Here is a 15,394-nt window from a genome sequence, read left to right on the forward strand (position 1 = left end):
TTTATAATAGAGGAATATGATGGGGCAGTTTTGATGGGGTAATTCTGATGGGGCAGTTTTGATGAAGTAGTATTTGGGAAGCATAAACAGGGCATGAGCATTGCTAGGAAACAGTGGTTGTAAACACAAGATGCTGAGACACCCCAAATGCATGTGACTTCATCTGCTAGACTTGATAATGCTTGTAGACTCCTCCCACAATTTTTACACTACAGAGACAAGTAATATACCGAAACGAGCGGATTTTTCCCGATTGGTGTGTTAATACTTTGTGGAATGTTTCGCCGAATGGTCCACGAAATGACGTTTTTGCGGCGAAATTGGTCCCATAGGAATGAATGGCGAAATGTTCAAAACTAGAGTGGGAGGTGACAAAAGCTGACAACCCCATGATCAGCCAAAACATTATGACCACCCCATGATCAGCCAAAACATTATGACCGCCCCATGTAAAAAAAAATATATTTTTGAAAAAAATAAAAAAATAATTTTTGAAAAAAAAAAAAAAATCATTTTTGAAAAAAAAAAAAATATTTTTGAAAAAAAAAAATATTTTTGAAAAAAAAAAAAATTATTTTTGAAAAAAAAAATATTTTTGAAAAAAAAATTACTTTTAAAAAAAAAATTATTTTTGAAAAAAAAATATATTTGAAAAAAAAAATATTTTTGAAAAAAAAAATTACTTTAAAAAAAAAATAATTTTGAAAAAAAAATTATTTTTGAAATAAAAAAATTCATTTTTGAAAAAAAAATTACCTTTGAAAAAAAAAATTACTTTTGAAAAAAAAAATTCATTTTTGAAGAAAAAAAAATCATTTTTGAATAAAAAAAATTCATTTTTGAAAAAAAAAATTACTTTTGAAAAAAATGTTCAGCTCTTTCAGCGAATGATGGAACTTTTTTACTACTATTTATACTTTTTAAAATATTAAGCTTTTTAACACTTTTCACAGTTACTCAAGCCACTCCACCCCACCCAGTTACTCCGCCCACTCCAGTTGTAGAGGCAAGAACACTTTCACAATTTCCCCAGAAATTGTACCTTTTCTAGTTATTATTATTATTATTATTATAATACAGTATTTATATAGTGCCAACAGTTTACGCAGTGCTTTACAAACATGAGGGCAGACAGTACACTTACAATACAGGAGGGATCAGAGGGCCCTGCCCATTAGAGCTTACAATCTAGAAGGGAGGGTCAAGTGGAAACAAAAGGTAATCACTGTGGGGGGGGGGGTGAGCTGATGGAGAAAATGAAAAAACAGTTGTTGTTAGGTGTGGGTAGGGTAGGCTTCTCTATAGAGAAGGGTTTTCAGGGATTGTCTAAAAGCTAGAGTAGGAGATAAGCGGACAGATTGGGGTAGGGCATTCCAAAGGATTGTAGAGGCTTTGGAAAAGTCCTGGAGGCGAGCATGGGAGGAGGTGATGAGGGAGCTAGAGAGCAGAAGGTCTTGAGAGGAACGAAGAGAACGAGTAGGTTGGTATTTAGAGACTAGGCTAGTGATGTAGCTGGGGGCTAAATTGTGGATGGCTCTGTACGTAGTTGTTGTAGTAGTTGTTAGAATTCTTAATTGAATTCTTTGGCCGACCGGAAGCCAGTGGAGGGATTGGGGGTAGCAGAGGCAGAGCAATTGGTAAGGTGGATGAGTCTGGTAGCAGCATTCATGATGGACTGAGGTGATAGGCTATATAGAGGTAAGCCAATGAGAAGGGAGTTGCAGTAGTCGAGGCGAGAGATGACCAGTGAGTGAAATAAGAGCTTTGTTGTGTCATTGGTTAGAAAGGGGCATATTTTGGAGATGTTGCGGAGGTTGAGGCGGCAGTATTTGGACAGTGATTGGACATGGTGCTTAAAGGAGAGTTTGGTGTCCAGGACTACACCTAGAACCTTGGCATGTGGGGATGGGCTTATAGTTGTGCCATCGATTTTGACAGAGAGATCAGGGGAAGGGACATATGGGGGAGGAAAAATTATAAGTTTGGTTTTGGATAGATTGAGTTTGAGGAAGTGGTGTGACATCCAGACTGATATATCTGATAGTAAATTAGTGATACGTGAGGAGACAGAGGGAATGAGCTGAGGGGTAGAGAAATTGATTTGGGTGTCGTCAGCGTAGAGGTGTTATTGGAAGCTATGGGAGGCTATCAGCTGACCCAGGGAGGAGGTGTAGATTGAAAATAGGAGTGGTCCAAGAACAGAACCTTGGGGGACCCCAACTGAGAAAGGAAGAGGTGAAGAGGAAGTAGAGTTGTAGGAAACGCTAGGTTGCAGTTGGGTAAGTAGGAAGAGAACCAGCGAAGAGTACAGCCACAGAGACCAAAGGCGTGGAGTTACATATTTACATTACAATACTGTAAGGGCATATCAGTAGAGCCACACAAGTTTTGCTCACAATGCAGCATTTGGACATGACTGCAGAATAACATGGTTGTGCTTAAAATGCCCAAATCCACACAAAGCCCAAATCCACTTTTTATGTTTTAAATAGAGTGGGGAAAGGTTAGCAACTGTCAGTTTTCTTCTCTTTTTTGTCAACAAAAATGCTTAAATCTATTAGGGCTCTTTCACACGGACGATTCGTATGTCCGTTTTTTTTCCTTACGTTTTCGGATGAAAAACGGACATACATTTATCCCTATGGATCGTCGGATGTCAGCGCTGACATGTCCGCTGACATCCGACCCGCTCCAATCCGAAAAAGTGTAACGGAGAAAAACCCTACTTTTCCATCCATTTTCGGATCGGGTGACGACGGACTCTATGGTCCGTCATCATCCAATCCCCCATAGGGGAGAGCGGCGCTCTGACAGGTCCATCGCTGCACAGCGTGCAGCAACGGACCTGTCATCTTCCTGCTCAGCGGGGATCGGCGGAGTGATCCCCGCTAACCACGCGGGTGTTCACGGGGTGGATCATCACTGATCCGCCCCATGTGAAAGAGCCCTTATTTATATTTTGAATAGAGTAGAGAATGGTCACAAACTGGCATTTTTGTCCAGGGGAAGGGAATAGTAGAAACTCTCCCCATTAAGGTCACAGACAGAATTAAAACTTGATAGGTTTGAATCCTTCTCCACTTTTTTTAAAGTGTATGTCAAGCCAAAACCTTTTTTTTTCTAGATTTGGATAGTATAGGAATGGATTTGAACCCCTACCAGTTTTTTCCTGGTATTGGAGCTCAATTAGGGAGATTTACCCTGTCCTGCTGACAATATTTTTACCAGACAGGAAGTGAGGTAAAATCCACAACAGACAGAAAATAAATGAAACAAGTGTTTGCATGTATTAAAAAATAAAATTATTTTTTTTTACTATCCCAACCATAATTTCTAATGCCCCGTACACACGGTCGGATTTTCCGATGGAAAATGTGTGATAGGACCTTGTTGTCGGAAATTCTGACCGTGTGTAGGCTCCATCACACATTTTCCATCGGATTTTCCGACACACAAAGTTTGAGAGCAGGATATAAAATTTTCCGACAACAAAATCCGTTGTCGGAAATTCCGATCGTGTGTACACAAATCCGACGGACAAAGTGCCACGCATGCTCAGAATAAATAAAGAGATGAAAGCTATTGGCCACTGCCCCGTTTATAGTCCCGACGTACGTGTTTTACGTCACCGCGTTTAGAACGATCAGATTTTCCGACAACTTTGTGTGACCGTGTGTATGCAAGACAAGTTTGAGCCAACATCCGTCGGAAAAAATCCTAGGCTTTTGTTGGCGGAATGTCCAAACAAAGTCCGACCGTGTGTACGGGGCATTAGAATGCTGTGGTGCATAATACTATTACAATTTTTTGTTACCCACATACAGGAAGCTCTGTTCTTTTATGTGATTTATAAGCAATTTACTTTGTTTGCATAGCTGTACTTCTTTGATATACAATAGCTTTCATTCTGTTAAACACACATAGCTTATACATCTTTTAGTATGATTGATATGAGTATTATGCCCCGTACACACGGTCGGATTTTCCGAAGGAAAATGTGTGATAGGACCTTGTTGTCGGAAATTCCGACCGTGTGTGGGCTCCATCACACATTTTCCATCGGATTTTCCGACACACAAAGTTTGAGAGCTTGCTATAAAATTTTCCAACAACAAAATCCATTGTTGGAATTTCCGATCGTGTGTACACAAATCCGACGCACAAAGTGCCACGCATGCTCAGAATAAATAAAGAGATGAAAGCTATTGGCTACTGCCCCGTTTAGAGTCCCGACATACGTGTTTTACGTCACCGCGTTCAGAACGATCGGATTTTCCAACAAATTTGTGTGACCGTGTGTATGCAAGACAAGTTTGAGCCAACATCCGTCGGAAAAAATCTTAGGATTTTGTTGTCGGAATGTCCGATCATTGTCCGACCGTGTGTACGGGGCATTAGAGTTCAGGATTTAATATATTCACCTGTATCCGGTTTATCTAATCATTTAATGATGTTAAAAATATTTTTTTTTACCTACAGTTTGTTTAAAAATGATATACAGTGCCTTGAAAAAGTATTCATACCCCTTGAACGTTTCCACATTTTGTCATGTTACAACCAAAAACATAAATGGATTTTATTGGGATTTTATGTGATAGACCAACACAAAGTGGCACATAATTGTGAAGTGGAAGGACAATGATAAATGGTTTTCTATTTTTTTTACAAAAAAAATGTGAAAAGCGTGGCGTGCATTTGTATTCAGCCCCCCTGAGTCAATACTTTGTAGAACCATCTTTCACTGCAATTACAGCTGCAAGTCTTTTTGCTGATGTCTCTACCAACTTTTCACATACAGAGAGTGACATTTTTGCACACTTTTCTTTGCAAAATAGCTCAAGCTGTCAGATTGGATGAGAGTGTCTGTGAACAGCAATTTCCAAGTCTTAGTGAAACAAGTGTGAACAAATATCTGCGCTAACTAAAAAGAGAGGTTAGCAGCCAGCATAGTTTGTTGATTCATCAAACACATATAAAAAAGTCAAAATGCAGCGCTAAATTAAAAATAATAATAAAATGATTATATTTATAATTTCCAAGTCTTGCCACATATTCTCAGTTGGATTTAGGTGTGGCCTTTGACTGGGCCATTCTAACACTTGAAAATGCTTTGATCTAACCATTCCATTGTAGCTCTGGTTGTATGTTTAGGGTCATTGTCCTGCTGCAAGATGAACCTCTGCCCCAGTCGCAAGTCTTTTGCAGACTCTAACAAGTTTTCTTCTAAGATTGCCCTGTATTTGGCTCCATCCATCTTCCCATTAACTCTGACCAGTTTCACTATCCCTGCTTAGGAAAAGCATCCCCACAACATGATACTGCCATCACCATGTTTCACGGTGGGGATAGGGTGATGTGTAGTGTTAGTTTTCCACCACACATAGCGCTTTGCTTTTAGGGCAAAATGTCAGTTTTGGTCTCATCTGACCAGAGCACCTTCTTCCACATGTTTGCTGTGTCCCCCACATGGCTTCTCGCAAACTGCAAACAGGACTTCTTATGGCTTTCTATCAACAATGGCTTTCCTCTTGCCACTCTTCCATAAAGGCCATATTTGTGGAGTGTAGACTAATAGTTGTCCTGTGGACAGATTTTCCCACCTAAGTTGTGGATCTCTGCAGCTCCTCCAGAGTTACCATGAGGCCTCTTGGCTGCTTCTCTGAATAAGACTCTCCTTGCCCGGCCTGTCAGTTTAGGTGGACGGCCAGGTCATGGTAAGTTTGCAGTTGTGCCATACTCTTTCCATTTTCAGATGATGGATTGAACAGTGCTCCATGAGATGTTCAAAGCTTGGTATATTTTTTTATAACCTAACCTTGCTTTAAACTTACCCACAACTTTATCCCTGACCTGTCTGGTGTGTTCCTTGGCCTTCATGATGCTGTTTGTTCACTAAGGTTCTCTAACAAACCTCTGAGGGCTTCACAGAACAGCTGTTTTTAAATTACTGAGATTAAATTACACACAGGTGGACTCTATTTACTAATTAGGTGACTTCTGAAGGTAATTGGTTCCATTAGATGTTAGTTAGGGGTATCGGAGTCAAGGGGGCTGTATACAAATGCACGCCACACTTTTCAGATATTTATTTCTAAAAAAAATGAAAAACATTTATCGTTTTCCTTCCACTTCACAATTATGAGCCACTTTGTGTTGGTCTATCACATAAAATCCCAATAAAATACATTTACTTTTTTAGTAGTAACATGACAAATTGTGGAAAATTTCAAGGGGTATGAATACTTTTTCATTGCACTGTATTTTTATTATATAGTATTCTCAATTTATTTATGGACAATAGTTTCTTATTAGGATCATAACGGGTTTTTGCCCCAAAACACGTTGCCTGTTTCTATGTGACATGTATTACAAATAGGGATGAGCTTCGAGCTCGCGTCAAACTCATGTTTAACTCGAACAATTTGGGGTGTTCGCGGCAAATTCGAAAGCCGCGGAACACCCTTTAAAAGTCTATGGGAGAAATCAAAAGTGCTAATTTTAAAGGCTTATATGCATGGTATTGTCATAAAAAGTGTTTGGGGACCTGGGTCCTGCCTCAGGGGACATGGATCAATGCAAAAAAAGTTTTAAAAACTGCCTTTTTTTCAGGAGCAGTGATTTTAATAATGCTTAAAGTGAAACAATAAAAGTGTAATATCCCTTTAAATTTCATACCTGGGGGGTGTCTATAGTATGCCTGTAAAGGGGCGCATGTTCCCGTGTTTAGAGCAGTCTGACAGCAAAATGACATTTCAAAGGAAAAAAAGTAATTTAAAACTACTCGCGGCTAATAATGAATTGCCGGTCCGACAATACACATAAAAGTTCATTGATAAAAACGGCATGGAAATTCCCCACAGTGGAACCCCGAACCAAAATTAAAAAAAATTGACTTGGGGGGTCCCCCTAAATTCCATACCAGGCCCTTCAGGTCTGGTATGGATTTTAAGGGGAACCCCGCGCCAAAATTAAAAAAAAAAATGGCGTGTGGTCCCCCCAAAAATCCATACCAGACCCTCATCCGAGCACGCAACCTGGCAGGCCGCAGGAAAAGGGAGAGCGCCACCCTTGCCCGGTGGTTGTGGGGGTCTGCAGGCGGGGGGCTTATCGGAAACTGGAAGCCCCCTTTAACAAGGGGACCCCCAGATCCCGGCCCCCCCCCCTGTGTGAAATGGTAAAGGGGTACAAAAGTACCCTACCTTTTCACAAAAAAAAGTGTCAAAAATGTTAAAAATGACAAGAGACAGTTTTTGACAATCCCTTTATTTAAATGCTTCTTTCTTCTATCTTCTTTCTTCTATCTTCTATCTTCTATCTTCCTTCGGTTTCTTCCTCCATCTTCTTCTTCTTCTGGTTCTTCTGGTTCTTCTGGTTCTTCCTCCAGTGTTCTCGTCCGGCATCTTCCTCTGCGGCGTCTTCTTCCCTTCGTTTTCTGGACCGCTCTGCATCCAGCATGATGGGAGGCTCCCGCTGTGTGATGCTTCTCCTCTTCTGACGGTTCTTAAATAACGGAGGGCAGGGCCACCCGGTGACCCCCGCCCCCCTCTGATGCACGGGGACTTGACGGGGACTTCCCTGTGGCATTCCCCGTGATGTCAGAAGGGGGCGGACAGGGAAGTTACCGTGCGTCAGAGGGGGCGGGGTCACCGGGTGGCCCCGCCCTCCGTTATTTAAGAACCGTCAGAAGAGGAGAAGCGTCACACAGCTTACTGTGTTAAACTTACTGCTCCTGAAAAAACGGCCTTTTTAAAAACTTTTTTTTGCATTGATACATGTCCCCTGGGGCAGGACCCGGGTCCCCATACACCTTTTATGGCAATAACTTGCATATAAACCTTTAAAATGAGCACTTTTGGTTTTTCATCTTAGTGTTTGATAGACTTTAACGGTGTTCCGCAGCTTTTCGAATGTGCTGCGAACACTGCATAATGTTCGCTGTTCGGCGAACAGGCGAACACCCGATGTTCAACTTGAACATTGGGCTCATCCCTAATAGCTAGCATGTGCTCTTTACACCTGTTTTTTTTTTTTTTTTTTTTAAACAAATTTGCCCCCCGTAAGTTACTGGACTTTTATTTGCCCACAGAACAATCACATCTCGGTTATCAGATAATTATTATCATATCAATCCAAAGACTGCCTGTACCACAATCCCCTCACTTTTCTACCATATCAGAAGACCAGGAAGGCTGAAAACATTTCCATAAAAATTCTCATTGAGTTAAAAATAAAATGTACAGTATGTAGCAGTTTTTATCACAAGATAATACATGCAATAATTGATACAAAAATATTAGCCCTTACCTTTAATTAACTGCATAATACCAGGGACTATAATTATCAGAATTGCTGCAAGCTTGCAAAAGGTCAAGAAAATCTGAATTCGAGCGCTCCAGCTAACGCTCATACTGTTCAGGACCATCACGACAGCTGTATAGCCGAGAAAAGGGAGAGTCAGAGATTAAAGGTGGAGAAACATTTTTAGCATTTTATATTACAGTAAGTGTAATCTGTGTACATGAATTGTAAAGGATTTCCTTCGCGCTGGTAGATGTAACAAATTCAAAAATGTGAGTGATGTGAAATATAAGATGTGAATATTGCAGCAAAATTAATGGTGCTTACACAACAGCTTAATGGATAGATAATTTAGTAAATTTCGCGCAATATTCCAATAGTGACAGTATCTAAAATAATAAAATATTAACAAAAATTTTCATACATTATGGTAGCATAAATACACGTAGGTGTATCCTAATGCGTGGAAAACCTTGTAAAAAGTGTTAAATATTCAATAAATTAATAAAGTGAATAAAGTGCAGCCATATAGTAAAAACCGTGAATGAACGTATCTTATGTGAAATGTGATGGCCTTAAACAATATAAAATGCAACCGTGACTGGATGACCATAAATAGATACTGATAAATATTTATCACAAAATCCTTAGACTAAATTAATATAAAGTGCAATCCATCGCAAAGTGATTGATATTAAAATAATATCACAAGTGCACTAAAAACTCAGCGTAAAAATATTTCATCTAACTGCGCCTTTAAACTCAGGATAGCAGCATTACAAGGTAGAATTGTGTATTACATAAAGTCTAAAATAGATGGCGCTATTGGGTGAATAAAAAGTCCTTCTAATCAGGTCTGTGTGTATTCTAATACTGATGGAATAGTTCCTGCGGTGATGTCCTCTAATGTAGTCTCTCTGGCCTCTCACCTTAAAATAGTACAAATCGAGTAGTGGAACTAAGATCCGTATAGTATAGGAGCGCTGCTTGGACACTTCTCCTTCTGTGTCAATTGACTCTCTGGATCCTCTCCTGTATTCCCTCGGCTCCCTCCGCTCTGATGCAGCTCAGACAAGATAGAAATAGGGGAGGGGGAGAGAGAAGGCAGGCTCCACTAGTGTATTAACGTTTTTTAAAACAGGGGGATGTTTATTTAATATGCTCTTACATTTAGAATGAAAAATTCAGGCAAAATACTGAACAGATGAGAAGTCTGGCGTTCTCAGCGCCCTCTCACTTGAATTGACAGCTGTGTGCCGCTTCAGCCAATCCCAATTCCCGGAGGGAGCCGAGGGAATACAGGAGAGGATCCAGAGAGTCAATTGACACAGAAGGAGAAGTGTCCAAGCAGCGCTCCTATACTATACGGATCTTAGTTCCACTACTCGATTTGTACTATTTTAAGGTGAGAGGCCAGAGAGACTACATTAGAGGACATCACCGCAGGAACTATTCCATCAGTATTAGAATACACACAGACCTGATTAGAAGGACTTTTTATTCACCCAATAGCGCCATCTATTTTAGACTTTATGTAATACACAATTCTACCTTGTAATGCTGCTATCCTGAGTTTAAAGGCGCAGTTAGATGAAATATTTTTACGCTGAGTTTTTAGTGCACTTGTGATATTATTTTAATATCAATCACTTTGCGATGGATTGCACTTTATATTAATTTAGTCTAAGGATTTTGTGATAAGTATTTATCAGTATCTATTTATGGTCATCCAGTCACGGTTGCATTTTATATTGTTTAAGGCCATCACATTTCACATAAGATACGTTCATTCACGGTTTTTACTATATGGCTGCACTTTATTCACTTTATTAATTTATTGAATATTTAACACTTTTTACAAGGTTTTTCACGCATTAGGATACACCTACGTGTATTTATGCTACCATAATGTATGAAAATTTTTGTTAATATTTTATTATTTTAGACACTGTCACTATTGGAATATTGCGCGAAATTTACTAAATTATCAATCTGTGTACATGGATACAATTTTATTACCCTACCATATCAGTCTACTGACTAATTAATGACACTTTCAGAAAGAAAGAAAAACAGATAAAAAAAAATTATATAAATAAAATATGCAAAATGTGGTAAATTAACATTGACATACTGTACACACATGATGTTCCATATGTGTCTATGTTCCTAATTATTTAATGTATTTAACACTGTTATTAATTAGCTTATGTTGTTTTACCTTTCCTGTGAATTAATCTAATGTAAGTATATGTGTAGGCTGGGAAGAATGCGTCATTATAAAATTTCTAATCATAACACTGTTTTGTGTCTAACAAGCATAGGAACTTTACAGTTAAAGCACTAAAGGTGAGATAATTACACGCTAGTTACTTAGACACACAAACAAATTACTAAAATCCTGAATTCACTGAATAAATTCTGTAATAGAAAGTTTTAAATGTAAAAAAGTAAAACAGTTGGCAATTTATGTAATTGTTACAGCGTTGCTTGTGAGAATATCATGATCAGCTCTCACTTCGAAAATATCTTTTTTGCAGGGGAAACATCTCCAAAAGGACCCGATCCCAATTAAGATCTGGGTGAATGTATGGTACCATATAAAAATATGGTGTAGTAAGCTGCTAATAGGCTGTAGTGAGCTGACGGAGCTGCCTTAAATTCTATTGGGTTGAGTTTAGGACTCTGTACAGGCCAGACAATTTCCTCCACCCCAAACTTGCTCATCCATGTATTTATGGACCTTGCCTTGTGCACTGATCCAAATCATTTGGTGGAGGGGGGGATTATGCTGTGGGGGTGTTTTTCAGGGGGGTGAGTTGGCCACTTAGTTCCAGTGAAGGGACCTTTTAAGGTGTAAGCCTACCAAAACATTTTGGATAATTTCATGCTCCCAACTTTGTGGGAACAGTTTGGGGATGGCCCCTTCCTGTTCTAACATGACTGTGCACCAGTGCACAAAGCAAGGTCCATAAATACATGGATGAGTGAGTTTGGGATAGAGTAACTTGACTGATCTGCACAGAGTCCTGACCTCAACCCGATAGAACACCTTTGGGAGGAAGACTGAGAGCCAGGCCTTCTCTCCAACATCAGTGCCTGACCTCACAAATGTGCTTCTGGAGGAATAGTCAAACATTCCCATAGACACACTCCTAAACTTTGTGGACAACCTTCCCAGAAGAGTTGAAGCTGTTATAGTTGCAAAGGGTGGGCCAACTCAATATTGAACCCTACGGACTAATGGGATGTCATTAAAGTTCAAGTGTGTATAAAGGCAGGTGTCCTAACACACTTGTTAATATAGTGTATATCAGGGATATGCAATTAGCGGACCTCCAGCTGTTGCAGAACTACAAGCCACAAGCATGACACCCAGAGGCAGAAGCATGATGGGACTTTTGCAGTTTTGCAACAGCTGGAGGTCCGCTAATTGCATATCCCTGGTGTATATGATACATATATGATTTTAAGGACTGTAAAAATAGGAGATACAACACTCACAAAGGTAGTAGTAAAAACAATATGAATATAGGGCACTAAACCCAAAGGGCACTAAACACAAAAGTTGTTTTAATTAAACAAATAAATCAAACATTTTAAATAAGAATTTCTCACGTTACTGTAAATCCCCCTAAAGGGGATCCCAACCTTTATAATCATAAAGAAAGCATCAACCCAATTTCATATTACAGAATTCCATTTATATTTCTCAAATAAACATATTCTCTTTAATGCAGGCATCCTAGCAATGAGCGTTACTCACTGCATATTGCACAGCAACATTCAAGTGTAGCGCTTAGCCCCTAAGGAGCCGCTGGATGGGTCCCCTGTTCCTGTGCCCACTACTCTGCCAATAGTATCACACACTCTGACAAACCAAGCTGAGTGGGGAATATTTATTACAGATGTATATGCACTACCCAGGTAGCAAAAGATATATGAAACAACTGCAATGATACAGCAAACAGTATTGCAAAAAGGTGAGCAGTAAAAAAAAATTACAGTAAAAACAAGCAATGGTTTTAAAGAGCAACTTCTCCTAAACCCTATACTGGAGCACATCTAACATGCTGGGTGCTTTACTTGCTCACTGGGTGTGCACTGAATGCTTTTCTTCAAGCCCTATGCAGGTTTGTTTTTTTCCAGCACAGGGATGCACAGGTGTTGCATACATCCCTATGCCGGCATCCCATTCATTTCTATTGGGTCACGCAGCGGCACCGGCACAGTCACTGTGTCCTAATATGACATGCAGGTGAGTGTGGGTACACTCACCCGCATATTATATTAGGACACAGTGGCTGCATTCACGCAGCCATGTGTCCCAATAGAAATGCCAGGAAAACTCAGACCCGCAGGGGGCCTGCAGTAAAGCACTCCATGTGAAAGGACCCTAACAGTTCAGCAGCCTGTAATAAAAATTTCTTCCACCAGCTCATTGGAGCCTGACTGTTATGTTGAAGTGCTTAGGATAATGTCCCTTTAAGCACTGATGATGACACTGATTTTGTTCTCTGTAAGATTTGATAAAGCTGTAGGATATTTGAAAGTAACACTGTCCCTTTTGTCAAAGTTTAATGTGGAATTGGCCAGCGGCCTCTAACAAACTTGTGTGCTAGTATGTGATCCCTCTCTATATACTAGATGAAACACAGCTAGTTTGTGTCTGCTGTGTCCTTCCCCACTTGATCAGGCAGCAAACTCTATCAACATTCACAGCACTTTCTAATGTCCCAGAAAGTTTGTCTCTGTGGGGCTGGTTTACTAAAACTGGAGAGTGCTAAATCTGGTGCAGCTGTGCATGGTAGCCAATCAGCTTCTAGCTTGTTCAATTAAGCTTTGACAAAAAAAATTGGAAGCTGATTGGCTACCATGCACAGCTGAACCAGATTTTGCGCTCTCTAGTTTTAGTAACTCAACCCCTGTGCCTCTCTCCCTCTCAGGTGCAGTCCTCTCAGAACAGCAAGAAAAAATGCCTCTCTTTTTTGCCCCAGTGCTTTGTGGGATTTGCAGTTTATTCGTTCCAGCTCACCAAGTCAGCTCAATCTGTCAGAACCCACAATCCTCATTGTTCACATCTTGTGTGCCTCCCTATTGGGTAGAGAAGCCCTCAAAAATTCCACTCGCCCGTTCGCATTTTGCAAGTGGATTTTGAGGGCTGGCAAGAAGGGCTGCCTGGGATTGGGGGGGGGGGCGACCATAGAGGGGAAGTGAAGGGAGCCGGCAGCTGGATGTTCAGAGCAGGGAAAATCACAGCTTTAATTGCAGTAGCTGTATGTTCCCCTTCCGCGAGCTGTCACATACATCCCCTCCTCTTTTTCTGGGACTTTGATAGACAGATCAACCATCCAATCCTAGGATGGGTGACATGTATTACAGTTCCCCAGACAGGGGAGGGGCTTATGTGACGGCACGTGGCGGGGAAACTTACAGCTATCGAAATGAAAGCTGTGATGTTCCCTGCTCTGATAATCCAGCAGATGGCTCCCCTCTCTTTCCCTCCACAGGTATGTTGCATGGTAGGCACAGGCTGCATGGTGGGCACAGACTGCATGGTGGGCACAGGCTGCATTGGACAAAGGCTGCATTGGACACAGGCTGCATGGTGGGCACAGGCTGCATGAGACACAGGCTGCATTGGACACAGGCTGCATGGGACACAGGTTGCATGGTGGGCATGGGCTGCATGGTGGGCACAGGCTGCATGGTGGGCACAGGCTGCATTGCACACAGGCTGCATGGTGGGCACAGGATGCATGGGACACAGGCTGCATGGTGGGCACAGGCTACATGGGACACAGGCTGCATGGTGGGCACAGGCTGCATTGGACACAGGCTGCATGGTGGGCACAGGCTGCATTGGACACAGGCTGCATGGTGGGCACAGGCTGCATTGGACACAGGGTGCATAGGACACAGGCTGCATGGGACACCAGCTGAATGGTGGGCACAGGCTGCATGGGACATAGGCTGCATGGGATACAGGCTGCATGGTGGGCACAGGCTGCATTGGACACAGGCTGCATTGAACACAGGCTGCATGGGACACAGACTGCATGGTGGTCACAGGCTGCATGGTGGGCACAGGCTGCATTACACACAGGCTGCATGGTGGGCACAGGCTGCATTGGACACAGGCTGCAGGGTGGGCACAGGCTGCAGGGTGGGCACAGGCTGCATGGTGGGCACAAGCTGCATTGGACATAGGCTGCATTGGACACAGGCTGCATGGTGGGCACAGGCTGCATGGTGGGCACATGCTGCATGGGACACAGGCTGCATGGTTGGCACAGGCTGTATGGTGGGCACAGGCTGCATTGGACATAGGCTGCACAGTGGACACAGGCTGCATGGTGGGCATAGGCTGCATTGGACAGAGGCTGCATGGTGGGCACAGGCTGCATTGTGGGCACAGGCTGCATTGGACACAGGCTGCATGGTGGGCACAGGCTGCATGGGACGCAGGCTGCATGGTGGGCACAGGCTGCATGGGACACAGGCTGCATGGTGGGCACAGGCTGCATTGGACACAAGCTGCATGGTGGGCACAGGCTGCATTGGACACAGGCTGCATTGGTGGGCACATGCTGCATTGATGGGCACGAGCAGGCTGCATTGGTGAGCATGGATAAAGTTGTTAATATTTTTATAACTTAATTCTGCATAAAACATTTAAGTGTCTTTTCATGAGATAATTTATGAGGGCGGGTTTAGGGGTGGGATTAGGCGGTGGGGCATGGTAGGGGTTGGGCGGGACAACTGGTGGCGGGTAACCCTTGAGGCCTGGCTAGTAGCTCAGGACTTGAAATTTTGAGCCCTGGGGTAGAGGGTAGGCACAATAATGGCTGTACTTAGCTTCCCAATAAGTAGTCCCCTGCTGTAGCTGTGCCTGTGTAAATGTCTCATCAGCTGCCAAACACAGAATCCTTTTCTTTTCAGTGCAGCAGACTGGTCTACACAAGTAATAATTCATGTTAATTGAGCTTTTGCTATTGGTCCGCAATAATGAAGTTCGATCAATTGAACTGCACCATACCCAGTCTTGACAACACATTATTGTTCACATATAGCAGCATTTTACATACTGTATTGG

The 15,394-nt window shown here is 41.9% G+C and overlaps 1 protein-coding gene across 1 annotated transcript in view; it reads right to left on the reverse strand.

Moving 5' to 3' along the window:
* SLC7A11 (solute carrier family 7 member 11) overlaps positions 1-15,394 on the reverse strand; it is a 393,826-nt gene that overhangs the window by 265,873 nt on the left and 112,559 nt on the right. Inside the window, exon 4 of the mRNA XM_073603843.1 lies at positions 8,305-8,430. Within this exon, the coding sequence (XP_073459944.1) occupies positions 8,305-8,430 (126 nt within the window). The remainder of the gene's footprint in view (positions 1-8,304; positions 8,431-15,394) is intronic.

This window comes from Aquarana catesbeiana, linkage group LG01, assembly GCF_042186555.1.
Source record: "Aquarana catesbeiana isolate 2022-GZ linkage group LG01, ASM4218655v1, whole genome shotgun sequence".
Classification (NCBI taxonomy): domain Eukaryota; kingdom Metazoa; phylum Chordata; class Amphibia; order Anura; family Ranidae; genus Aquarana; species Aquarana catesbeiana.